Consider the following 26619-nt stretch of genomic DNA (forward strand, 5'->3'; position numbering starts at 1 on the left):
TAGAAATGATACCACAGGGGCGCCTGGGTGGCTCAGCTGGTTGAGTATTCTACTCTTGATTTCGGCTCAGGTCATGACCCCAGGATGGAGCCCCTCATCAGGCCCTGTGGAGCCTACTTAAGATTCCCTCATCCTCTCCCCCTGTTCCCCTCTCCCCCACTTGCATGCTGTCTCTAAAAAAATAAAATTAAAATCATTAAAAAAAGAAATTATAGCACACTGCTCCATAGGACATTAACTAGTTAATGTTAGAGGAGACATCAAAATTCTGCCCAGAATCAAATATGTCATGCCCCAGATTCCTGACTTTGTAATCTGTAGGAGGGACTTCAAGTGAATCACAAATTCTTTGAATTTAGGATAAAAAGATTGATTATCTGGTTTCAGTTATCAATATTGTTGATTCCTCTTTCAAGTTTTGAATGGTATTTAATTTAAAAAAATGATTTTGGAATAAATGTGTTTTTTTTGGGGGGAGGGGTGATTTTTTTAAATGAATCATTAGCCAAAGGAAAGAACCGGCCCCACTTCTGGCATACACCCTGCTGATACCATACATGTCTCCAGAACCTAGGTTTTTTGCTTTTAGGCAGCAGGGTTAGAACCATCCCTCAGATCCAGCTGCTGCCTATCAGTTCTTCAATTTGCAGCTTGTCTTTGCTAACCCCAAATTAAGCTTCTTCTGCAGAGTTTAAAACTTTGTTAGAAAAAGGAATAAAAGAAAGAAAGGGAAGGAGGGAAAGAGGGAGGAAAGGAAGAAGGAAAAAGATGAGGAGGAGGGAAAGGAAGAAAGGAGGCAAATCCTTATATCTGACAAACAGCTTATCTCATAATTTAAAACTGAACTGCTTACAGTCACCCATATTTAAATTTATAGCATCTACTTGCTGCCATCTATCTGCTAACTTAAAACTCTTCACTTAAAATACAGTAATTCTTCACCCCATTGGCAATCCTCCACAATCTAGGCTTAATCTGAGGAGAGGGCGCTATTCCATTTTTATCTATTTCCAATTGCAAAACTCAGACGTGAAGGTGAGAGAGTGGAGATGGAGAGTTAACTTCATGACATGAGCCTCACCTGGGAAGGCCCTTCAGCCTTGTTAATGTAGGTGGGATGACCTCAGAGGGCCCTAGTTCTGGGGGATGATTTCCTAAGGCTAGAAACCAAAGATGATGTTTGTAGACTTAATCTTACACTGAGGCATCTCCAGGAAATGTGGAGACTTGGGGCCACTTCATAGATGACTGGTCTAAAGGACAGGAGCAAAATGTAGATGTTATTGAGGTTTGTGCCAGGATTTTTAAAGTAGTCATTATAAATTTCCACAAGGGAGTCCAATGGAGGGACCAGGGACAAGTATCTCCTCCACAGTAAGAGGATTTGTGTTTTTGCTCTTGGGACTTTTTTGCAGGTACCCAAGAAGGCTACTGCTCAGTTTTTCCTCCATGGTCCTTAACCGGGTTTTACAACCTCTCCTGGGCTTGCAACCTCTCACAGGGAGGCAGGAAGGCCTGCATCTTCCTTTTGGGAGCATCCTGCTCTCACATGTACATGCTCCCAGTTCAGGCAAGAGTGGGTTTTCCAGGACTTGAAGGTCCCTGGAACCCACAAGACAAACTGTAATTTGGGGTCAATTCTTGTATGCCAGTTTCAAATTTCACAGACTAGGTGTCACAGTAGTTTAACATGGCCTCACGGGGGCGCCTGGGTTGCTCAATCGGTTAAGCGTCCAACTTCGGCTCAGGTCATGACCTCACAGTCCATGAGTTCAGTGTTGGGCTCTGTGCTGTCAGCTCGGAGCCTGGAGCCTGCTTCAGATTCTGTGTCTCCCTTTCTCTCTGCCCTTCCCCTACTCGCACTCTGTCTCTCTCTCTGTCTCTGTCTCTGTCTCTCTCTCTCTCTTTCTCTCTCAATATAAAATTAACATTAAAACATTTTAAAAATAACATGAGCTCATGAACAATGGCCTGAGGAACACTTAAGAAAGTCAGTCTAATTTAGGGATAGGCTAGAAACAGGACACACAGAAGAAGAAACAAAAACAAAACAAAACAAAACAAAAATCTCTTTTTTTTAAGAGATAGGGAAGGACAGCATAGAAGAAAGAGGGACACCCAAGTAGGGAAGGGAATGCCACATGGGCAGAGAGAAGCCCCTAATGACATGCCAGAGACAGAGCCCCAGTGAGGAGATGGCGTCCACTATATTCTGAATCAACTAATGACAGCGGAGGTTTGTTAGAGGCCAAGCCCATGAAGTTTTGTAATTGAGTTCTCATTCTGGGAAACTTGTCTGAGTTTTCCTTTCTCAATCCAGGAAACTCTAGGCGGTTGGCTGAGTGGGAACACAAGAAGAAATTTTTCCAGAACTCAACACAAGGTGGCGCCAGACACCCGTGAACTTAATGAGGTCCCCTTCCAAGAGGGCTCCAGAAGCTTTGCAAAAGTTCCTGGAAGGGATCAATCAATTCAGACCAGATTCAAAGGAACCTAAGACCTCTGCACCCACAGAGAGCCTAAAAATAAAATGAGGCATATAGAAAATAAGAAAAAGTATACACATATATATTATACATAGAGGATATGTATATTATATATATACATAACACATATAAAAGATAGGGAAGAGGCTAGACAAACTGAATCTACAAAGCCTCTGTAAAAGGAAAATAAAGGCATGTCACTGGGAATCCCTGGCAGGACAGGAAACAGGCAAGATGGAGGACTGGAAATGGAGAGCAGCCAGTGAAGAGGCTGTTGCAGATGTCCAGGCAGAAGAGAGTTGTGGCTTAGGCCAGGGATTGGTGGTGTTGGAGAAAAATGCCTTCTGACTGAGGTATTTACATTTACTAGTATTCTTCATTGATATGGTGAGTCAATAAGCCCAACATGACTACATAACAAGACTCAACTGAAATGCATTCTATTCATCTTTTTTTGAGAATTCACTGTATTAGCTTTGCTTTTTTTATGTGTTATTATGGACTCATGACATTTCAACTCTGCCAACTGATGTCAGCCAATATTCTCATTCTGATGCTCACACTGTCCCAACTTTGGCTGGTGGCGGCCCTTTTAGATTTCAAACGACCTAGTTATTTAAAGCCAGAAGAAATCTGGCCCAACAAGGTGATAAGTGTTCTGAGATTGCCTCATACTCTTCTGCCCCAGACCAGACATGAAATCAGACATTGTTCCAAGAAACCCTGGCTCCTTTGGGGAGAAAAATAGCATTAAAAACCATAATGCAGGCATTGGTGTGCATTATGGGGTAACATTGCTACTGGGCCATTTTGATGGGGAAAAAGCCAGAAAAGAAAGAAATTTGGGGGCCCCTGCCGGCTCGGTCAGTTAAGCATCCTACCCTTGATTTGGGCTCAGATCAAGATCTCACAGTTTGTGGGCTCGAGCTCACATCAGGCGTCATGCTGACAGCCCAGACCCTGCTTGGGATTCTCTCTCTCCCTCTCTCTGCCCCTCCCCCCGCTCTTGCACATGTGCACACATGTGTGCACTCTCTCAAGATAAAAACTTACAAAAAGAGAAATATATTTTTAATAAAGTGTTTTACAAAGGCATGACTGTGTATTGATATGTTCAATTCAGTTCTAACAATACATTGCTCCTACTCAAATTTTTGAGTCTACAATTGGCTTTCTCTTTCACCAATCCTGAAATCTAGGTTCCTATCAAAATAAATATAACTATCTACTTGCTGTATCTGACAACTTAAGAGAATATCTCCAAAAACAAACCAAAAAAAAAAAAAAAAAAAACCACTATCAATACAAACAGTACAAATACTAAATAAAGTTTTCGTTTTGGAGAGGATACTCCTCAAGAGTTCTTCCCAAATTACTCCATTCTAGAACTAATGGTAATCTCCCTCCCCTGCCCACCCCCCACCCCTGGCTATGTAAGGATGTAACTAACAGTTGTGGTTCAGTTGTTTCCATTCACTTTGATTTAGAGGAGGCTGCAACTTGCCCCCATCCCCATTTTCTGCTCTACCTTTTCATTTTTCATTAGACTTCCACACCCCCAATATGCCAGATAAGTCACTTAAAAATAATAATTACTATCATTATTTGATTTTGTATTATCTTATTATTCGTCTTTCCCCCTTCCCCTGTGGAAATGTAAACTTCATGGAGCGGTGGGTTTTGTTCACTGGACTCTGGCAGTTCCCTGAGGGCAGGGTAAGAAAGCTGGGTTTGGGGGCACGTGGGTGGCTCAGTCGGTTAAGTGTCTGACTTCGGCTCAGGTCATGATCTCAGTTTGTGAGTTTGAGCCCCAAGTCGGGCTTTCTGCTGTCAGAGCCCGCTGGAGCGTGCCCTCTCTCTCAAACATAAATAAACATTTAAAAGAAAAAAAAAGAAAGAAAGCTGGGCTTGATTCTGGGGATAGGGGCATTCCATGGGGTTGAGAAACACCAAGGACTGCAGATGGTCAGTCTTCCTGTTCTGTTGTAGTTATAAACTGTGCCCTTTTCACTTCTTAAAGTTTTTTGTTTTTTGTTTTTTTTTTTAATTTTAAAGGGAGAGAGAGAGTAAGCAGGGGAGAGGGACAGAAGGAGACAGAATCTTGTTTAAAAAAAATTTTTTTTAATGTTTATTTTTGAAGGAGGGACAGAGCGTGAGTGGGGGAGGAGCAGAGAGAGAGAGGGAGACACAGAATCCGAAGCAGGTTCCAGGCTCTGAGCTGTCAGCACAGAGCCTGACGCAGGGCTCAAACTCACTAACCGTGAGATCATGAGCTGAGCCAAAGTCTGTGAGCCGAACGAAGTCAGACACTTAACCAACTGAGCCACCCAGCCTTTTATTTTAATCTTTTTATTTTAATTTTTTTTTTTAATTTTTTTAAGTTTTTAAATATTTTTTTTTAAGTTGGGGCACTTGGGTGACTCAGTCGGTTAAGCGTCCGACTTAGCTCAGGTCATGATCTCGTGGTCTGTGAGCCCTGCGTCTGGCTCTGTGCTGACAGCTCGGAGCCTGGAGCCTGTTTTGGATCCTGTGTCTCCCTCTCTCTCTGCCCCTCCCCCACTCATGCTCTGTCTCTCTCTCTCAAAAATGAAAAAAATTTTTAAAAATTTTTAATATAATAAAATTTAATATAATATAATAATAATTTTAATATAATAAGTTTATTTATTTTGAGAGAGAGAGAGAGAGCAAGCATGCATAGTGGGAAAGAGTAGAGAGAAGGAGAGAAAATCTCAAGCAGGCTCTGTACTGTCGTCACAGAGCCTGACATGGGCTTGAACTCATGAACCATGAGATCATGCACTGAGCCCAAATCAAGAGTCAGATGCTTAACCAACTGAGCCACCCAGGGGCCCCAAAGAGAGAGAGAGAAAGAGAGAGAGAGAGATTGAGAGTTCCACCACTCTCAGCGCAGAGCCCAATGCAGCACTTGATTCCATGACCCTGGGATCATGATTGGAGCTGAAATCAAAAGTCTGTTGCTCAACCCACTGAGCCACACAGGCAGGCCCAAAGATTTTTTTTTATTTTTAAGTAATCTCTATACCCAATGCAGGGCTCAAACTTACAGCACAGAGATCAAGAGTCGCAGGCTCTACTGACTCAGCCAGCCAGGTGCCCCTCTTTTCACTCCTTAAAGTGTCACAGTTCAAAGAACCAGGTGATGGGGGTAAATGGATTGGAGGGGAGGAGAGGAGGCCTCAGGAGTCAGGATATAAGAACTCCAGGGGAGAGGGAATGACCAGCTACAGAGGAGGCAAGCCCTCTCCTATTGGGGACTAGCTCAATGTCTAGTGCATGATTGCAATAACCTCAGGGGGTGCATGTTTGGGAACTGGAAAGACAACAGAATAATCAGGAGAAATTTCTCTATACATATACGTGCCAGCAGGAATGGATACGCACTGGGACAAATTGTGAGAGGGACTCAAGCAGAGGGAAATCTTAACTGATTTCTGGATTCTAGTCCTGGACAGGTGACAGAGGGACAGCAGCCCCAGGGTGGAAGCAGGAGGAGGGAGAGTGATGACCAGTAGAGTAAGATGGCCTTTATTTTTACAAACTGAAAATATGTCTCCAATTTAGGCTAAATATAAAATCAACACATACTCTTCATGAAAGAGTCAAACAACACAGAAGCATATAAATGGTACAAAGGAAAAGATCTTCTGTAATGTCATCTTTCTGGAGAGTCCACCTCTAGCTACTTGAGACCCCACCGGGTGGAGAGGGAGTTGTAGGCCTCTATCTTGTAGGGGAAGCTATCTGGTTGAAACAGTTAGATTGTCCCCACCTCTGGGCTGGCTGGAAGGCGCCCAAGAATTTGGCATGGAGACAAACCAGGTCTGAGGCTCCAAAGCTGGGAGGGGGTGGGGGCTAAGAAGGGAGGCACAGGTCTTGCCCATCAAACCTTTTACTTCTCAAGAAACTTCCCTCTTTATTCCTTCTCTAACCCTGACTCTTTTCCTCACCTGGTAGGGAGAAGGGCAGGAAGAGGCTTCCAGAGGTGAGTCATGGATGAACATGCTGGAAGGGGCTGAGGTCACCTTGAGTGAAGCTGTCTTAGGCGGGAGAGGTACCCAAAGGGATTTCCTGTAGAGCAAGGCCTCCAGGAAGATCCAGGATCACCCTGACCAGGTAAAGCTGTGGCCGGCTGCATCAGTCAGGGTTCTCATGAAGCCAGAAGCTGCCTGCTCTCCTTCCCTGTCCCATCCCCTACCTGAGGTCACCCCCACAACTCCTGACCAACGGTGGTCTTCAGGAGCCTCTCTGGACACAAGGTCGATAATGTAACTAGAACCCCAAAGACCACTTTTTTGGAAGAAGCCAAAAAGATTACCAAGGTGACCCTTTTTTATTTTTAATTCTATACTTTAACAACTCTACAGGTAAAGGGAACACAGCAAACATCACACATTATTGACATCCTCCTGCATTCTCCTCTCCTCGTACACGTACATTTTACCTGCCTTTAGTGTGCACACATTATTTACTCTTTACAGTATCTCATGAATCCACAGCATCCCATTTTCCATGGGCCTGGGGCCTCCCTCTAGGTCATGTATTGTAGAGCTGGCTGAGCCATTCACCTCCGCACAGGCATTTGGCTGGAAGCGAAGTCAACACTGTTGTGCCCATCCTTCCTTTCCTCTTCAAGGTTTCCTTTAGGAAAGTGGGATCTCCAAGCCAGCCGGTGTGAAGAGTTTTTACCATTCTTGTTACACTCTTGTTATATTCTGCAGAGAAGGTGAAACAATCACAATGTACAGTGTTGCCAGTTTCCCAGAGCTCTGCAAGTGCTGGATATATATATATATATATATATATATATATATATATATATATATATATATATATATATAGTGGTTTAACGGTTGTATAGTGAATTCCCCCATTTCAAGTCACTTTCTCCAGGTCATTCGGTCAGTGAGTGGCAGACAGATCCAGTTCTAAGAGGCCACGTCTTCTCACCCCAACTCAGTGCTCTGTCTGCCAAACCACTCTGCTTCTGACAGTCGCTTCTAGACATGGACCCAGCAGGCTCTTCTTGCTTTTCTTGTCCTTTGTCCATGGAGGAAAACTGAGCCACAGCCTTTCCCTTCCTTATTTCTGTGCCATGCCAACCAGCTTCTCAGTTTCGACTGGGCCCTTCCAAAGCCTGCTAGATCCAGGTCCTGAAGGGTTCCTCCGAAGACAGCATGGCAGTGGCACAGGCTTCCACCTCTTCCCTCCTGCAGCTGATTAACTTCTGGGGTGAATTGGTTATTTTCTGAAAAAATAATTTTCATTAATATTCATTCATTATCATGTCATAATATTCATTATGGTAGAATATTATACTACTGCTACATTATAGTAGCAATAAAGTAGTAGTCACAATCATAGAGAATATTGCAGAAATCTCAGCTATTTGATTAATTAACTTTCAAGCAGAAAAAAAAAAAAAAAAAGATAATTTTAACCCCGGGATCAGGGGTTTCCAATATTTACTGAGATCATCCTCCAATTCACAGACCAGCAGATCTCTTGGGGCCCTGCTATGTCCATGCTCATCTCTCTGGGACACTGCCCCACAAAAGCCCAGAATGTAATTCTGGTCAAAAAGTCTAACCTCCTTCCACCAGAGAGCTCTGAAAATAATGACCTTGTGAGATGCTCGACATACAGCATGTGGCAGGGTGCCCAGTCCAGAGGGGGCGCTCCATAAATGGGAGTCCCTTCCCACTCATATTCGTGTTGTTACCATCTTCTCCCAGCGCTCCAATACGTATTCCTAACTGGCTGTAAAAGTGCAGGTGTCAGCATTTCAGAGGGACTCTCCCCACTGCTCCACCAAATTCACTAGGTTCTTCCACAGTTGTCTCCCATGACCCTTCCTGTCATCACTCCAAGGAGGAGCACATGGGCACAGCAAGTAAGCAAGGGGTTCCTCCACCTCAGTGCCCAGGAGAAATCAGCTTCAGGGAGCCAGGTGCCCTTGATCCTTGTTTGCAAAGAGGCGGCTGCAGGGCTCAGTCCTAGTGTTCACAGGCATGCAACGGGGAAGGACAACGTACAGGGTCCACCGAGGGGGGAGTGCTGTGTGGAGCCCACCACCAATTCTCTGCTGCTGGTCCAGTCAGATCCTTAGGATACTAGCTACCTAAATCTGCAGCGATTACATTTGATTATTTAACTCTAGAGCAGCACTGTCCAATGGAAACATAATTTGAGCTATATAGACACCTTAAAATTCTCTAGTAGCACATTTTAAAAAGTAAAAAGGAACAGGTGAAATTAATGTTAATGTACGTTCTTTTTAAAATAAAATATTATTTTAATTTATGATCTATATAAAAATATTAATGAAATGAGTTTTCAAAGTCTATTGCATATTTTATATTTACAGTACATCTCAATTTGGACTAGCCACATTTCAAGGGCTTAATAGTCACACATGGATTGCGGCCACCATGTTGGAAAGTGTAGTTCTAGAACATGAAAGTAAAACAGCACAATCGCAGAAGTTCAGAAGGTATGAAACTCTCCTCCTGTAGGCTAGAACAGACTTTCAAGCAAGGCTCAGTTGATTTGGTTTTTAATCTGGATTAGTTTTCCACATTTAAAAATCAGATTTCCCATAAACATTTAGAGTTCTGGTTCCTCATTTAAAACTTGGAGATCCAGTAACACTGGTTCACATTCCCTCTCAGCAACAACATGCCAGAGCTGAAAAACAGCTGCCTTCTTTAGCTGGGACATGTTTGCCATGGTCCCCACCATCTCTCTCTGTCGAATTATGTTCACTGCAGTGCACTTTTTTTTTTTTTTTTTTTTTGTACCTGTCTGGGCCCCAGAGGCATCTGAACACATAAATTCCACTTTCTACAAAGCACACTAAGCCAAACTTGGGATGGCCCACTGAAGAATGACTACCTTGGGGCCACCTTTATGCATACCCATATTCCTGTGGAATGGGACAGCAAGAAGAGAAAGAATAAAGTCAGTCATAGAAAGGAAAGGAAGACTCTTTCGCACCAAAGTCTCCATCCCTATGAAGCAATTATGGATGAAAGGCAAGGAAAAGAAATAATACTTTAAAATAGGGACTATACACTGAGCATTTTTTTTTTTAATTTCTTTAAAAAAATTTTTAATGTTTGTTTATTTTTGAGAGAGAGAGAAACAGAGCATGAGCAGGGGAGGGGCAGAGAGAGAGGGAGACACAGGATCCAAAACAGGCTTCAGGCTCTGAGCTGTCAGCACAGAGCCCGACGTGGGGCTGAACCCACAAACTGTGAGATCATGACCTGAGCTGAAGTTGGACGCTTAACCGACTAAGCCACCCAGGCACCCCATTTTTAAAAATTTTTTAATATTTATTTATTTTGAGAGAGACAGAGTGTGAGTGGGGGAGAGGCAGAGAGAAAGGGAGATATAGAATCTAAAGCAGGCTCCAGGCTCTGAGCTGTCAGCACAGAGCCTGACACGGGGCTTGAACTCATGAGCTCTGAGATCATGACTTGAGCCAAAGTCAGACGTTCAACCCATTGAGCCACCCAGGCACCCCTGAGCATTCTTGATATAATTCTCTTTGCATATATATTTTTGTTTTAGACTGTTACTTGCTGATATAAATTTGAATGGAAAGAAAATCTTAATGGTGTATTTTAGAATTCAACCATCACCAACCGTGAAATTATAGATGTAGACATGAAGTGTTTAATCCAAACAGATAAATTAAACACTTACAAACTCCATAGGGCTTTTTGAAGAATTGTCAAGGATTTCCACTTGGTAATTTTCCAAAGTTTGATTAGAAAGATGTGTGGGTTTTGCAAAGATGGCTGGAAGTTGCTTTTTAGTACTTTAGAAGATTATCACTAAGGCAAATGTTGAAGTACAGCTAGGCTGTACTAAAGTCAAGGCTGTGGTAGGAGAGAGGGTGGTGGTGACATACAGCTCCAGAATCTGTTTGGGATTTAATGAACACAAGTGATTGAGTTCTCATACAGCACTATGGGAAATATACATATACTCAGAGAAATTGTTCACTGAAAACATCTAGGGAGAAAAAGAATAAAAATTAAAAACCTTATGGAAAGGAATGTGCACAGGAACAGACACCAGAATGATGTAGGGAGGATGGTTAAGAACAGAGAAGGGAAAGGTAGGCAAGGATAGTGGTATCTATCTCCCATGGATAAAAGTGGTCATATTCTCATAGAATATCCTTATTTCTGGTCTCCTCTAAAGTTGTTTGGTTTTCTCCAAACGCTAGTTAAAAAAAAATTTTTTTTAACATTTATTCTTTTTTTTCTTTTTTTTTTTTTTTTTTTTGAGAGACAGAGCGTGAGTAGGGGAGGGGCAGAGAGAGAGGGAGACACAGGATCCAAAGTAGGCTCCAGGCTCTGAACTGACAGCACAGAGCCCAACGCGGGGCTCAAACTCACAGACTGTGAGATCATGACCCGAGCCAAAGTCAGTCACTTAACCAACTGAGCCACCCAGGCACTCCTAGAGTGTGGCTCTTAATGCATTAGAATTCCTAGGACTTCTTGCCATTTGAGGGCTCTTCCTGTGTACCTGAAATTCTATAAGCAACTGACCCTTTACATGGTTCTTTCCTGGCCCTTTGCTCTGTCACTCACTTTGGGTCTTGGAAGGATCCTATGTCCCTCATCCTGCAGTAAGGAGGGACCTCTGCTGGGCTGCTGAATGTAGACTAGAAGAAGAAAAATGAGAGAGTGTGTTAGGAATGGAATACCCTGTGAGTAGAGGGTGAGCATGAGTAACAGAGTTGAGAGGAAAACCACAAAAGATGGTTTGATGGAGTCCAGCCGAGGAAGGCTAAATTTTTTACCACATGTGGAAAAGAAGAGCTATGACCTGCCTCAGACAGGGATGCTATCCTACCGTTATCATTTTGGATTGGTCCAGGACCTTCTCTTTCACTCCACTTATGGTGGAGGAGCACTGATCAGACCAATCCTCCTACAGATAACAACTTTAAAAATTGGTCAAAACATGGGGCATCTCGATAGCTCAGTCAGTTAAGCATCTGACTCTTGGTTTCGGCTCAGGTTATGACCTCATGGTTTCATGGATTCAAGCCTTGCATCAGGCTCTGCACTCACAGCACAGGGCCTACTTGGGATTCTCCCTGTTTCTCTGCCCCTCCCTCACTCATGCTCCCTCTGTCTCTCTCAAGATACATAAACTTAAAAAAAACTGATCAAAATATAAAATCAACTTCCTTAGGTCACTGGAGAGCAATGAACAGTTGACACTTGAAAGAAGATAACATCACTGGGTGAGTTTCACATTTTTTACAGTTCCCCGACTGAGGGCAAGTCTCTCTTGGTGCCATGAACAGTGACAGATATGGATGCAAACACAAAAGTTAGATGGTGAGAGGACCAGAGTTCAGTGTTAATGGACTGAACATTCCAGCTAAATGGCAGAGATTATTGGAATGGATTTATTAAAAAAATAAAATTTTAAGACCAACATATGCTGCTACAAGAGACACACTTTAAATATGAGGATATGGATAAGTATAAAGTAAAATGGATAGAAGATAGGCTGTTCAAACAGTAAATAACAAAAAGTTATACAGATATCAGGATAAGGAATATTGCCAGAGATAAAGCAGGACACTTTATGATAATAAAAGTCTCAATTATTGTTTATATATTTTTTAAAATTCATTTTTGAGACAGAGACAGAGCATGAGCAGGGAAGGGGCAGAGAGAGAAGGAGACATAGAATCCGAAGCAGGGTCCAGGCTCTGAGTTGTCAGCACAGAGCCCAACGCAGTGTTCAAACCCACGAACCATGAGACCATAACCTGAGCCTAAGTCAGATACTTAACCGACTGGGCCACCCAGGTGCCCCTAAAAGTCTCAATTATTAAGGAAGACATGACAATTATAAATATGCATGCACCCAAAACAGAGTATCAAAATACATGAAGGAAAAATTGACAAACATAGACACATCTACTCTCCTAGCTGGAGATTTTGTTGTCTCACTCTCAATAACTAATAGAACTATACCAAAATATCTGAACAGTATGATCAAATATTTTGACCCAATTGATATTTATAAAACACTACTCCAACAACTGCAGAAGACACATCTTTATTTTTTTGAGAGAGAGGGACAGAGAGAGAATGAAAGAGCACGAGCAGAGGGAGGGTCAGAGAGAAGGAGAGACGGAATCCCAAGCAGGCTCCACACCATTCCTGCAGAGACCTGATGCGGGGCTTGTGCTCAGGAACTGTGAGATCATGACCTGAGCTGAGATGAAGAGTCAGACGCTTACCCGACTGCAGCACCCAGGCACCCCCAGAATACACATCCTTTAATGGTCCCACAACTTTGAGCCCCTAGGGTTCTTGCTGAAGGGGAATAGGCCGGCCCTGCCCCCCTGTGTTTGCTATACCACGGTGCCTTCCTGTTTGGCAGTGAACCACTTAGTCATTCAGAGTGGGCTGGTGGGGCGCTGATGAAATGCACATTGGTAAGCAATGATGGAAAAGGGAAAATGAAATGAGTCAATATATAAAGACTTAGAACAGTGTCTGGCACTTAACTCTGCACCAGTGTCAGCTAAAGTTAGGTCTACGTAGAAGCGCTAGAAAGAGAAAGAGCTGGTGTTAGGATGACAGGGTGGAGGGTGTGGTGGAGACTGGGTCACAGGGAGGATTACTTCCACGTGCAGGGAGAGCATGGCCTGTGCTCGCAGGGTCATGCAGATATCATAAGAGTAACTCCTTCCAGAGTGACTCCAGGCTAATAAAGAACCATAGGCACTTCTGATTCTAGTTGCCTCTGAGAAGCTGACTGCTAACTCCCTCCTGCCAGGAGAGATCTGTGAGAAATCCCTGAGGTGACAGGGATGGGTTTGTTTTTGTTTGTTGTTGCTTTGTTTTGTTTTGTGCTGCTTTAAGTGTCGAGGTCTAGGTGGCATGGGGGGGCACAGGAGTTAGCAAAATGGCACATAGGGAGATACTGGAGGCCTGCTTTGGCTTTCCTACCACCCTGGCATGGGCATAGGACCTACCCCCATTGGAGACTCAAACCTGCCTTGGCAAGGAGATGAGAAAACAGGTGGGGACCCCTAACCATGGGTAGTCTCTGGCCAGGTCCAGACTGTCCCCCAGCCCCCAGCCAAAGGCAAAGCATGGTCCATGCTTCACACACATGCACTATGCCCTGAGAACCAATGAGGCTCTTGGCATATGAGTTGAATATGTTGGGTTGGAACATGAATGGATGTAGCTGCTGTTTTAATTATGGCAAGGGACCAAGAATGCTCGCAGGTCAATACAGAAGTGTAAGATTGTGCGTGACTCTTGAAATGCCGAGCATCCTGAATGGTGTAACACACCTGCTCTCTTGGCTGTGCCAGGTCCTGAGGGCAGGAAGCAGTGGCCTGATGGGAGCCTGAGGAAGGCCACCACTCCCCAGAGAAGAAGGTTCTCTCTCAGCCCCTCTAATTAGAAGTGAATTCTAATTCACCTGGGTGGCTCAGTTGGTTAAGTGTCCGACTTCCACTCAGGTCATGATCTCACAATTTGTGAATTCAAGCCCCACATCGGGCTCTCTGCTGTCAGCACAGAGCTCAGATCCTCTGTACCCCTCTCTCTCTCTGCCTGCCCCCACTCTTGCATGTTCTCTCTCTTGAAAATAAATAAACATTTTAAAAAAAGAAGTGAATTCTTATAAATCCTCTTCTCTCCTCTTTGTGCAAATGCTTGTAAAGCCACAGAATGTGTGCCCATGCCAGACTCATCAAACTCCATCTGGTAAGCGTCATGCTGAAAGGAAAAAAGAATATCATTACCAAGGTGTCGGGAAGCACCACCACGGGGCAACAGGAGTGCCGGAGCAGCCGGCCCATTTTCCAGATGGAAAGGGGCACAACCACGAGGATCAGCATGAAGCCAACAAACCCAAACAGGGCCAGCGCCAGGGGGAGGGTCTCTCCTGGAAATGAGAAGATAAGAACAGGCTTAGGAGACAACAGAGAAGGTGAAGTCCCCCACCCTGGCCTCCCTTGCTTTTTCCTGGAGTTGGCTCTGCACATCGGCCAGGACGGCAGATGCCAACATCCTGAGATTTGACATCTGCCTTAGTGACTAAAATTACCACCATTAAAACCATTTTTCTTAGAATCCAGATTAAGGCGTTGTTTTCAGAAAGCCCCAGGGAAGATTAAAATCTTTTTCTTGGGAAGGGAAAGGGAGGAACATCATGTGTTAGGCCACTAGCTGTGTTAACACGTACCTCGGCGCAGCTGCCGGGAGGAAGGCAGAGTGCCAGGACACCGGCAGGATGAGGGGGAGGTGCCGAGAGAGAACAGCACAGAAGGGAGCTGGTGGTAACTGAAAACAAAATGTGTTTCACAATTTGCTCTTGGCATTGACTTACATTGTGGAGGAAAATACTGACCTCAGAAAACAGTCACATTATAACTATGATATATCGAGCCCCTGCTATCGTTAAGTGACTTACCCCCGGTCACACAGCTAGGGCTGGCTCCGAAGCCCAGAGTCATTGTACTGAGCATGCTCAGTACATGCATCAGAAAGTGCCAGGTGTGAGCATCTGCAGATGCAGAAGGGGTGATCGGTTATGTTCCCACCTTTCTGTTCTGCGTGATGTGGAGCAACTCACTGGGCCCCTCTAGGTCAGACCCCTCACCCACGGTGTGAAGGGTGGCACAGCCAGCGAGGCCACAGAGAAGGCTGTGGTATCAGGTATATGGCTGGGGGCACTGTGCTTTGTTTCAGTGATTTTGTAAAATACTTCGGCAGTACACATCAAGAAATGAATGTTCATACCCTTTCATTTACTCCTCTGAGTGGATTCCAAAGAATAATTTCAAGGAAGGAAACAGTTATATGCAGAAAGCGGTTCATGGCGACATCTGGACTAGGGCAAACAGCCCCATAACCAGTCTCCCTCCGCACCTCCCACCACCTCCATGTATGCTCTGGTGTGTTTTGTTCATAGCACATACCACCAAGTGAAACTATCTCATTTGTTTACTTGTTTATAGCCCGTCTCCCCAACTAGAGAATAAGCTCCCATGAGGGCAGGGGCTGCCCTGCTGTATCCCAGTGACTAGGCCAGTATTTGGCACATAGTCAATGCTCAGTAAGTAGTCACTGAATGAATGAATGAATCAATCAATCAATCAATGAACATCATCATCAAAAGCAAATGGAAATAACCTAAAACACAGAAATAGATCTAAATACCCCAAAATAGGAGACAAGTTAATATATTATGTGACATTGGCATGGTAGCTTAGGAATTCAGCTATTAAAATGGGAATTGGGATATACACAAATTTGTTCACTACAGCCTGATTTCTAATGGCAAGACTGGAAAGCACAGAATATATAATATACATTATAATATCATATATATTATATATATTGTTATATATATTTTGGCACACTGATTAATTCACTTATTATACATCTTCTTTAAAAATGAGGTAGGTCCGGATGCCTGAGTGGCTCAGTCGATTCAGTGTCCAACTCTTGATCTCAGCTCAGGTCATGATCTCACAGTTCATGAGTTCGAGCCACACGTCGGGCTCTGCACTGATGCAGAGCCTTTTCTCTGTCCCTCCTTTGCTTGTGCTCTCTCTCTCTCTCTCTCTCAAAATAAATAAATAATCTTTAAAAAAATGAGGCCTGTCCACATGTACTGACATGAAAAGATGTTCACAATATACTTCTAAGTGAAGACAAGTAAGGTACAGAATGGTAAGCACAGTACAGTCCCATTTTTGCCTATGAGTATTGGCATCACACAATGATTGGAAGATTCAACCACAAACTTGCCAAAGGAAACCTGAGTGGTGTGGGGGAGAATGGAGAACATGTACCTCTCACTTTATACACTTCTTTGTTGTTTGGATTCTTCACCAAACTTGAATCATATGAAAGTACTAAATTTTTTTAATTTTTTTTTTAACGTTTATTTATTTTTGAGACAGAGAGAGACAGAGCATGAACAAGGGAGGGGCAGAGAGAGAGGGAGACAGAGAATCTGAAACAGGCTCCAGGCTCTGAGCTGTCAGCACAGAGCCCGACGTGGGGCTCGAACTCACGGACCTTGAGATCATGACCTGAGCTGAAGTCGGACGCTCAACTGACCGAGCCACCCAGGCGCCCCAAAAGTACTAAATTTTTTAAATAATTATTTAAAGATGAAAATGTTACACAAAAATGTCATTTGTGGTGCTTGAGTGGCAGAATCATGGGATATGGGGTATTGTTTTGTTTCTTTTCAAAGGATTTTTTTTTAACACTGTAAGTTTTAGACTATAAAAAAGTCAAGGGAAAAAAGTTAGGTCAAACCAGGGGATTCTGCAGACTTTCCATCAAGTCCCTTCCAGCTGAAAGTAGCGGTGATATACAGTGGGGTGCCTCCTTGCAAGGTCAGACTCTCATACCTCTCTGGCACCCTCAGCCCACCCTGGTTCACAAGTGCTTGCAACATCAGGCCTCAGGCCTAGGGAGCTTTCAAGAGGAAAGTGTTCTAGACAGGTGCTCAAGTGACCCCAACAAGCCCCAAGGTGAAATCTTGCTTCTAAGAGAATTACAGGAAAGTATACTTTCACCACAGAAACCCACCCAGCTCGGGGGCAGGTCAGTGAAACCTAGGGCAAACTCAGAACTAAAGGAACCCAGCAGACAACCCGCATCCACCAGGAGGGGCCTTCACCTATGTAGGACTCCAGGAAACAGGCAAGCCATCCGTACCTTGCACCTTGACACATTCTGCCTGGCTGAAAGGGCTGTGTCTCCCGATGGCCTTCACGAATGTCTGGACCTTCACACAGTATGCAGCCCCTGGTTCCATGGTTTCCAGGTGCACCGGAATGCCCCTGCTCCTCACCACTTTGACATGTTCCTTTAGGAGACCAGAAAACAGTCACACCCTGAGGGAAGCAGGACAGGACAAGGCAAGAAGAGCCAAGGAAGTAAAGTTCTAGATATTTCCTTTCTGAGATGCATATAAAATGTTCCCTCTCATTTACTCATTCATTCATTCTCATGTATTTATTAAGTACCTACTATGTGCCAGGTACTATTGTAGGCACAGAGACATAGCATTGAACAAAATAAAGTCCCTGCACTCATGGAGCTTACATGGGGGACAGAGACAATTATAGGCCACATGGCAGGTGGTGATAGAGCTGTGAAGAAAAAGGAAGTAGGGCAAGGAGGTAGAATTATGAGAAGGGACTAAACAGAGTGGTTAGGGAAGTTCTTTCTGACAGGGTAACATTTGTGCAAACACCTCAAGTTCAGAAATCTGACTGAGCCGGGGGACTTGGTATGGCCAGTGTAGCCAAAGTGATCAGTTCACAAGAGCACTGGAGCCAGTAGGATATGCTTCCTCACCCATCCATCTATTTACCCATCTGACCACCCATCTGTATACCCCTCTACCTCCACCCACCCGGTGAGGCCTGTGCTCCACATTTGTACCTGTAGAGGCTTGTCTGGGCCAAGCCCCAGTGACTCAGAGTACATGCTCCTCTCTCAGCACTGGCCCTGCCAGTTTCCAAGGGTGGGGAATGGGCTCCATCCCAAAGAATCTGAGGGAACTGCATGCTCCCTCCTGCCTAGGCCCTGATCTATCCCCATACTACTCCCTCTGCCTGGCTGGCAATGCCATGTCCTACCACTGAGCCCTGACCCAGCACAAGTAAATACTGGAAACCATTGTTATTGTCTGCCCCACCTACACATGTCACTTTTCAGGGGAAAACACCCAAATTACAGCCCCTGTTGAGTAGATGGTAGGGCATGTGCCTGGCCCCCAAGATACTGCTGTGAGGTCAGGGGCACCCTCGGACAGCTCTGTTCATAGACTCTGTGAAAGCTCTCTACTGCCTCCTATCCAGATTTATAATGAAGGCTGTTTCCCTCATGCTGCCTACAGTAGCCTTTGTAAGTCATCTTGGATGGGGGTCTCTGGTGGGTCTGGCTATCCCTTAGTTCCCACTCGAGCTCTAGCCCTTCTGCTGCTTCTGTTTGTTTGGCCATTCACTCTGGGAGTGCCAACATCCCACCCAACCCAGTCTGCAGCAATTATCCCACAGTATGATGGGGCAGTGTCCCATCTAGGCATTCTGGGTGGCCAACTGGCCGCTAATTAGACAGGTTTATTCACAAGCCAGTTCCTGGCTCTCTGCCCCAACTTCTGCACCCTACCCAGATACACACCCTTAAGAGGATTGTGCCAGTCTCATATGCTTTTGAAATCATCTATATAATCTAGAACACTCTGGTCTGCTGTACCTAAACATACCAGGGAGAATGGCTGAGGAGACAGGCTGATGAGGAATGAGAAAGGCACTGAAAGATATTATGGATCGTACTATGTTAGAGTTTAGAGCAAAGAGGCAACCCTCACACCTCAGCAAATCTGGCCCGAGAAGGCTCCAAGCCAAAGCGTGGGGTGGACCAAAGCAATTCTTTCAAGAGGAGGCTCTAGGATTGTCAGTCTACTCCCATCTCTCCTTTCCCATCCTCCACCTAGGCCTGTTCATGCTCGGGCCACCCCCAGACAGTGAGCACTTTAGGGGCCGGCTTTCCTCGCCCACCTCTCAGAGGTCTGTGACTCCATCCCTGAGGCCCGACTCCAAGGCCAAGGCCAGAAGTCTCACCTTGGCACCAGGCTCCCTCCTCCAGTAAGCCACAAGGAACTCAAACTGGGACCCCAGGTCTTCCAGCTTAATAACCAGATGGAAGCCGTCCTTGGTGACATCCATCCCAGGTGGGGTAAGGATGGCTGTTGGCAAGACAGGGGGAGAATCAGAGCCAGCCCCAGACAGGACTGATTTCTGTCCTGAGAGACCAGAACCAAGTCATCAGTAGAAACATGCTAGGGTTGTAGGGAAGGGAGGGCTGTGATGTCACTTCTCAGCACGCAGAAACTGTACCATCATCTGCCGTGTCTGAGATTTTGCTTGCCATGGTTTCAGGTACTTGTGGTGGGGAGGGAAGCAGATGATCCTCCTTTTGATATACAATGAGAAGGTCAGTAGTTAACGCTATGTCACAGTGTCCGTGTCATGCACCTCATTCCATCTCATCCCTTAGGCATTATACCATCTCATATCACTACAAGAAGAAGGAGGGCCAGTATGGCACATTAAGGTGCTTTAAGAGAGGAGAGACCCCATTCACAGAACTTTTATTACAGCATATTGTTGTAATTGTTCTTCTGTTATTAGTTATTGCTATTAATTACTTACTGTGCCTAATTTAAAAATTAAACTTTACCATAAGTATGCACATATAGGAAAAAACATAGTATATATAGAATTTGATACTATTCTCAGTTTCAGGCATCCACTGGGGGGCTTGGAACATATCCCCTGCAAATAAGGGGGACCTCTGTATACCAATACTCTCTTGTACTTAGCAGGTGCTCAGTAAATGCTTTTTGAATAATGAGCAAAATAAAATTTTTTAATGACAAAGACTTACTATAATTCTTTTTCACTCTTCTCCTTGACCATAATAAAGTCCTCTGCTCTGTTCTTCAGAGGCATACATACTCGAGAAAAGTGACTCAGTACTCAGATAAACACTTCTTTCTGTTTTAAAATTTTATTTTATTTTTTTAAATCTTTATTTACTTTTGAGAGAGAGAGAAAGAGACAGAGTGTGAGCGGGGGAGGAACAGAGAAAGAAGAAGATACAAAATCTGAAGCAGGCTCCAGGCTCTGAGCTGTCAGCACAGAGCCCAAAACAGGGTTCGAACTCACAAACAATGAGTTCATGACCTGAGCTGAAGTCGGACACTTAACCGACTGAGCCACCCAGTCACCCCTCTGTTTTAAAATTTTATAATCCATGTTCTTCTTTTTACTTTTTTGGCAGAAATTTCTCCTCACCTTGACTCATCTAAGTGAGCAGATGCTATTTCATAATGCTTGCCAAACACCTGCATGAATTCAGTTCCATACTGAACAGTTGGGTCCATTCTTTGCCCCCCTGGAATGAACATACCCGGCAGGGACATGTGTATCACTGTAACTCAAATAAATCAGTGATATATACTGGCTGCTGATGACTTTCAAGCATCAGGAAATCAGCAACCTGTGGACGGGTTAGCCATTCTATTCTTGGTCCAAGAATTCTTCATCTCGTATTCTTACTAGGGATGCTGGAAAGTCAGAGGGCTTTACAAATTCCAGTAATCAACTCCAGAAATTACAGCTTAAGCACAAACTCCCATCTTTCATATGGCTGGATCCCAAACAGGGCAGGAGCAGCCCCTGTGGATTCTTACCCATCAGCAGACCAAGGACAGAAGGGTGCACATAGTCAGCCTCCTGTCCCTGGCCTCTGATGACGGATCCATACTTGCCTATCAAATCTAGACACTGCATGACCACAAGGGCCACCCCAATGGTTGGCTTTGGCTTGGGAAGTACAGTGGTGTGTGTTCTGGGATAAATCCCCCTGCACTGAGGTCAGTGGATACTCAGAGGAAAGGCAGTTCCTAGAGGGAGTTTTTGGAGAGCAAAGCATTTCCTGGCACTTGAAGAGCTGCCTGGATAGTGGACAGGAGAACCGGGAAGTCAAGGACCAACTGCAAAACATAACCAGTTCAGAAGCTTCAGTTTTAAGTAAACATGATGAATATTGGATCCTCTCTTCTCCAAATTTATTGAGAATAGAATTAGAGAAAGTGTCCTAAAGTCATTTCAGTTCAGAGGATAATTTTTTGACAGTGTTGAGGCAGGAACCTCTGTCCTGTACATTCTACATACTTATCTCATTTCATCCATCCAGCAAGCTTAGGAAGGTGGTACAGGTGACGTAATTGAGAAGTCAGAGAAGTTATATGACTTGCCCATAATTACATAGTTAGTGGCCGGAATTTGAGACCATGCCTTTCCATATTTCTAGACTCTTGTGTGGGGATATTTAGTCTCTGTATGAGTTGATCTCAAAACTAGCTATATATGAGAACAACCTGAGGAAGTTACAAACTCCCAGTGAACAAAATGCACACTAATTATTTAAATCAGACTCTCTGGGGATGGGCCCCAGACATGTGGTTCTAAAGCTCTGCTGTGACTGGAATGTGCAATCAAGGTTAAGAACCTCTACTCTCAACAAGGCTTCCCCTTAACTGGGGTGCCTGGGTGGCTTAGTCGGTTAAGCATCCAACTTCGGTTCAAGTCATGATCTCACTGTTCATAGGTTTGGCCCCTGCATCAGGCTCTGTGCTGAGAGCTCAGAGCCTGGAGTCTGCTTCTGCTTCTGTGTCTCCCTCTCTCTTTCTTCCCCTCCCCCACTCACACGCTGACTGTCTCTCTTTCTCAAAAATAAATAATCAATGAAAAAAAAATTTTTTTAAATAAGGCTTCCCCTTAAGAGTAAGAGAGCTTTTTCAGAAGAGCCTTAAAACAAGATTTTTCACATGCCTGGGGAGAAGTTAGGGTGACCCTTTTCAAAGGCAAAAGAACAGATTTAATACCCCTTTCGGAGTCATGATTCCGTCCTAAATCTGTAGCTAACTCCACCTACGCAGCGATCACAGAGGATGACATCTTCTACCTTCTGGTGCAGGTATAGAGGCTCCTTCCTGTTCCTCAGCTGCTCCTGCAGTAAGACCTTTTCCTGTTTACACAGGGCTTCTCGAGCACAAGTTGTTACTGCACACCATTGCCCACATAGTTTTATAAGCATTTTCTTATCTCCATCTGACCTATGCCTTCCTTTCCAACAATAGCTGCCAGTCCCCAGCGATGGTCTTGGCTATAGTCCCAGGATTCTAGGAGCTGGAGAGAGGTGGTGCTGGGTGCTGCCTGGGCACTGCACCCTCCAGTGACCCTCAGCCTCTGCCAGTGCCTCATACTGGGATCCCACTGCCCCCACGGTATCTGCTCTCAGTGCCCGGGGAAAGAGGCCTGGGCAGAGAAGCCCACATTTTGCACCAAAATTCCTATTGATATCCCATTCTGGGGGTCTCACTCCTGCCCCCACCTCTTCCTTTCTCGTCTCTCTGGCTCTCAACTCTGGGCATCCCCGAGGTAATAATAATAATAATAACACTTACCAGTAGCTGAGTGCTATGATAGGACAGCACTGCCCTGAACACTTACATAGTACACCTTATATGGTCCCCACAACTACCCAGTGAGGCAAACTGTTGCCCTTCTTATGGGTGAGAAGGCAGGGAGCCAGCTATCAAGTGGCTGAGCTAGGATTTGAATCATACCACTCTGACTCTAGAGGGCCAACTTCCCTTTCAAATCTGTCTTCACCTTCCTCAGCCCCTTCTACCTTGGCCTCCCTCATGTTCTGATTTCTACCCAATCCTTCCATGTTCCCCACCACCTGCAGACCCTGACAGAGACAGCCAGGAATGACTTCCAAAGTCTCTTCCAAAATGAGAGGGCATGTGGGAAGCAGTGGCAATTTTTATTTATTTATTTATTTATTTATTTATTTATTTATTTTAGCGGTTGACAATTTTTTTTAATGGACCAGTTAGGGGGCATCTGGGTGGCTCAGTCGGTTAAGCATCTGACTCTTGATGTCATCTCAGGTCATGATGGAGCCCTGCATCGGCCTCTTGGCTATCAGCTTGAGATTCTCTTTCTCCCTCTCTCTCTGGCCCCTCCCCCACCCACACATGCACACCCACTCTCTCTCAATATAAATAAACATTTACAACAAATAAATAAATGGACCAGTTAGGACTGTTTGTGTTGAAGGCTAATTTGATGCTAACAAGAATTCTGAAACTCTCAGTGAATTTGGTTCCTGAAGGGGAGGCCAACGGGGATGGGGGAGTAAGAAGAGAAGTGCCTTACTTGAATTTCGATTGAAGGGAGGCTTCAGGGTGCTCCAGGCTGAGGTCTCTGACCCCTGGGTGGCCCTGACACGGAGATTGTACGGCACAGTGGCAGTGATGTCATCAGTGATGTCACACTCAGGACCTTTGGTGGGTGAGCACCAGCTGCTGGGGATCCAGACGTGGCTCATGTACAGGCTCTCGTACTCTCTGGCCAAGGAGAAGAGGACATCGTGTCATACCAGTCCCTTCTACCTAGGCTCAATGATGGGTGCAAGTAACTGCCTCACTGACCTGCTTTTTATGGATCAGCAAAAGAAACATTTGCTCCTTTCTCCAGTTCCTCCATCCACCTCCTTCACCCACCATCCATACTTTCTTACTTCTTTTATCACGGGACAAGGGAAAACTAGGCATAAACCCCAATCTGTCCTGGCCTCTCCATCTCCACAGCACCCCCTCAATCTTGACTACTTTCATCCCTGGCTTTGCTGTGGTCTCCTGACTCAGCTTCCACTTCTGGTGTTCTTCAAACCATTCATCACTCAACAGATCGTAACATTTCTCTTCTTAATGGCTTCCAAAGCACTTAGAACAGATTCCAAACTCTTCCCTGGGACCTGTAACACTCTCTGGCCTTCTCTGCCCCTAAACATGATGTTCCCTCTACACTGGCCTCCTTGCCATTCCTCCCATGCTGAGCTCTTATTACCTTAGGACCTGTGACTACCTGTTCACTGTGGCTCAAATGTTCCATCCCTGCTGTTCACAATGCTCCTCCTGTCCTTCAGGTACCGGCTTAAACATATCTGAAACCGCCTAGAGCAGTGCGGCCTGATAGAACATTTTCCATATCGGTGTTGTTCAATATGGTAGTCACTAGCCACATGTGGCTATTAAGAACTTGTGATGTGACTCGTATGACTGAAAAACAGATGCTTTAATGTGATTTTAACTGATTTAAATTTAAGTAGCAATCTGTGTCTAGTGCTACCACACTGGACAGTGTAGACCTAGTGTATTTGATTCTTTACCATTTTACTGTCTGTCTCCTCTTCTAAATGGAAGCTCCCTATACCTAGAAATCTTGTCATCTGTACCCCTGAGCCTAGAGAAATGTCTACACACATAGGTGTTCAGTGTGTATTTACTGTTAATGAAACATATTGAGAGCCTTCTGTGTCCCTGTCTCTTCTCAAGAGCTCTCAGAGCCTGGGCACCTGAAGAAGAGTAGATCCTGCCTAACCCCAGGTCCTGCTAATCTTTAGGATCATGATTTGTTTTGGCTCCTACAGGCAAGATCATAGTCAGGAAAACTGAGGCCTCCCCCACCTCCAAAAGATCTGTGACTCCAATGATTTATCCACCTCAAGTCAGAGCCAAACTCATTTCTTAAGATTTTCTTTAGCATTGGACAGTTGGCTCACTGTTGAAAAGAAGCTCTACCAGAATGTGTTTATACACACTTGTATTCCCAGAGAGCTCACTGTAAAATCTACAGCACAATTTCCCTTGCTTCTTCAACTGTCCCAATGCCCATGCAAACAGAGGAGGCAGATCGTGGAAAATAATCTATCCCTGGGCTCACCAAGCCTCCTTCAGCTCTGGCATGACGACTGTATCTCCAGGAATCAACTACTCTTTAAGGGAGAAAAATTAAAAACAAAACAAAACAAATCAAACTCACCCCTGGTACTCAACGAAATAGTATATTATTTCTCCAGGCACCATCACTGGGCTCCACGTCAAGAGATGCTTCATGTTGGTTGATTGTACAGAGAGGTTCTGAGGGGCAGGCAGGATGGCCACTCCATCTGGGATTGAGGTAGTTAGACAGGCTGACACTTGAACTCATATCAGGGGAATGTCACAGCTTCAAATTAGTATCTAATGAAAGGCCTCACATGTCAATAAAACTGAAACAATTCTAATTTTATCATACTTGCGTTAATGCTAAATTGTTGCTATCGTCATTGTAATTCTTCCTTTGGTGATAAATGGCATATTAAGAGTAATTATAATGGCTGATATTATTAAGCACTTACCATGTTCTATCTAGGCCATGTGTTACATTGTTACATGATTATCTCACTTAATCCTCATGATCATACTGTGAAGTAAGGACCATTGGTTTCTCCACTGTATAAATGAGAAAACTAAACCACATTATTTACAACTCTTATGTCAGATCCACCTAGATGCAGGCCTTGACTCTGCCACTGACCATGTGACTAAACCTATGCAGGTTCCTGCCCCTTTCTCATTACTTCCTTCCACTATTGCCACTCGGGTACCAAAGCACATCCCTTCACATCCCCCAAAAGTCAAATGGGGAGTCAGCTGCCAGCTGGGAAATACAGGCTCAGGTCTGCTGTGGAAGGAATCCAATCCAGAAGGGCACCAAGCCAGATGGTAGACTCCACTCCAGGCAGACTGCAGGCCCCTGAGGCAGCTGGGACACAATCATCTGCTCACACAGGTGTGTGGTGTGCCCAGGGTGTGCACACAGTGGGTCTATGGTTTTCACACAGAATCAAAGAGACCTGTGAAACTGAAGCTGCACTCCTAAGGAGGTGGGCAGTCCTGGGATTCATCCCTGCATGCAGCCAAGGGTGCAGTCTGGATCTTCTGCTGTGGTTCTTCTACTCCCACTTTGACACACCTCTCTTTTAGTCCCTAATACCTGCCTCCCTTTGCTGTTACAACCACAGTGATAACATCAGTAGCACAGTGTGGGGGGAACTGGGGCCCTCACCAGGGGCCTTTTCATCTCTGTGCTTGTGTCCAGATTGGCACCTGTTGTTCATTATCAAGCCCTGTGACCATGAGGGGAAGGGGGGCTGATGCCCTTGCTTCTCTAATGTAGGATCCCAGTGTTACACCTCCATCCTACTCTTGGCATCCACGATTTGCCCTGCAAGGAAACACCTGGGGTACCCACAGGAAGGCCTCTTACCCTCCCCACTCAATTTTGCAATCACCCCAGGGATGAAAAGAAAAAGAGCCAGCTGCAGTGGGGTGGCACAAGAGGGTGGGGCATGTTTCTCTCTGACATCCTTCCTCTGCTAAAGTATTCAAAATATTTCTCTAGTCAGATATATAGGTATCACATAGCTATGTAAATATACAGCTATAATTCATAACTTTAAGACTCTCAAAACTGAAATCTCCAGGCAATGGTTTCCCTGGAGAACACTACCAAATTTTTTTTTAATTAACACCAATTTTATACGACCTCTTCCCACAAAATAAAAGAACTTTCCAACTTATTTTATGAAGCCAGTATTACCCTGAA

General features: G+C 44.7%; 1 protein-coding gene across 7 annotated transcripts in view; it reads right to left on the bottom strand.

Annotated features, from left to right (window-relative positions):
* Positions 1 to 5172: 5172 nt before the first annotated feature.
* IL20RB (interleukin 20 receptor subunit beta) overlaps positions 5173 to 26619 on the bottom strand; it is a 34187-nt gene continuing 12740 nt past the window's right edge. Inside the window, exons 2-8 of one of the 7 annotated variants that reach the window (XR_009612062.3) lie at positions 25012 to 25138; positions 23344 to 23534; positions 19171 to 19295; positions 17255 to 17405; positions 14760 to 14857; positions 14317 to 14459; positions 7648 to 7755 (exon numbers count right to left, since the gene is read on the bottom strand). Coding sequence is in view for 3 of the 7 variants with exons in the window: in XM_060638744.3 (XP_060494727.3) it covers positions 7508 to 7755; positions 14317 to 14459; positions 17255 to 17405; positions 23344 to 23534; positions 25012 to 25138 (860 nt within the window). In the remaining 4 variants the exon portion in view is untranslated. Of the gene's footprint in view, positions 7756 to 10217; positions 10437 to 14316; positions 14460 to 14759; positions 14858 to 17254; positions 17406 to 19170; positions 19296 to 23343; positions 23535 to 25011; positions 25139 to 26619 lie in introns of those variants that run through there. The other 6 variants (XR_009612061.3, XR_009612063.3, XM_060638746.3 and 3 more) reach the window with 6 other exon arrangements.

Source organism: Panthera onca, chromosome C2, assembly GCF_046562875.1.
Source record: "Panthera onca isolate mPanOnc1 chromosome C2, mPanOnc1 haplotype 2, whole genome shotgun sequence".
Taxonomy (NCBI): Eukaryota; Metazoa; Chordata; class Mammalia; order Carnivora; family Felidae; genus Panthera; species Panthera onca.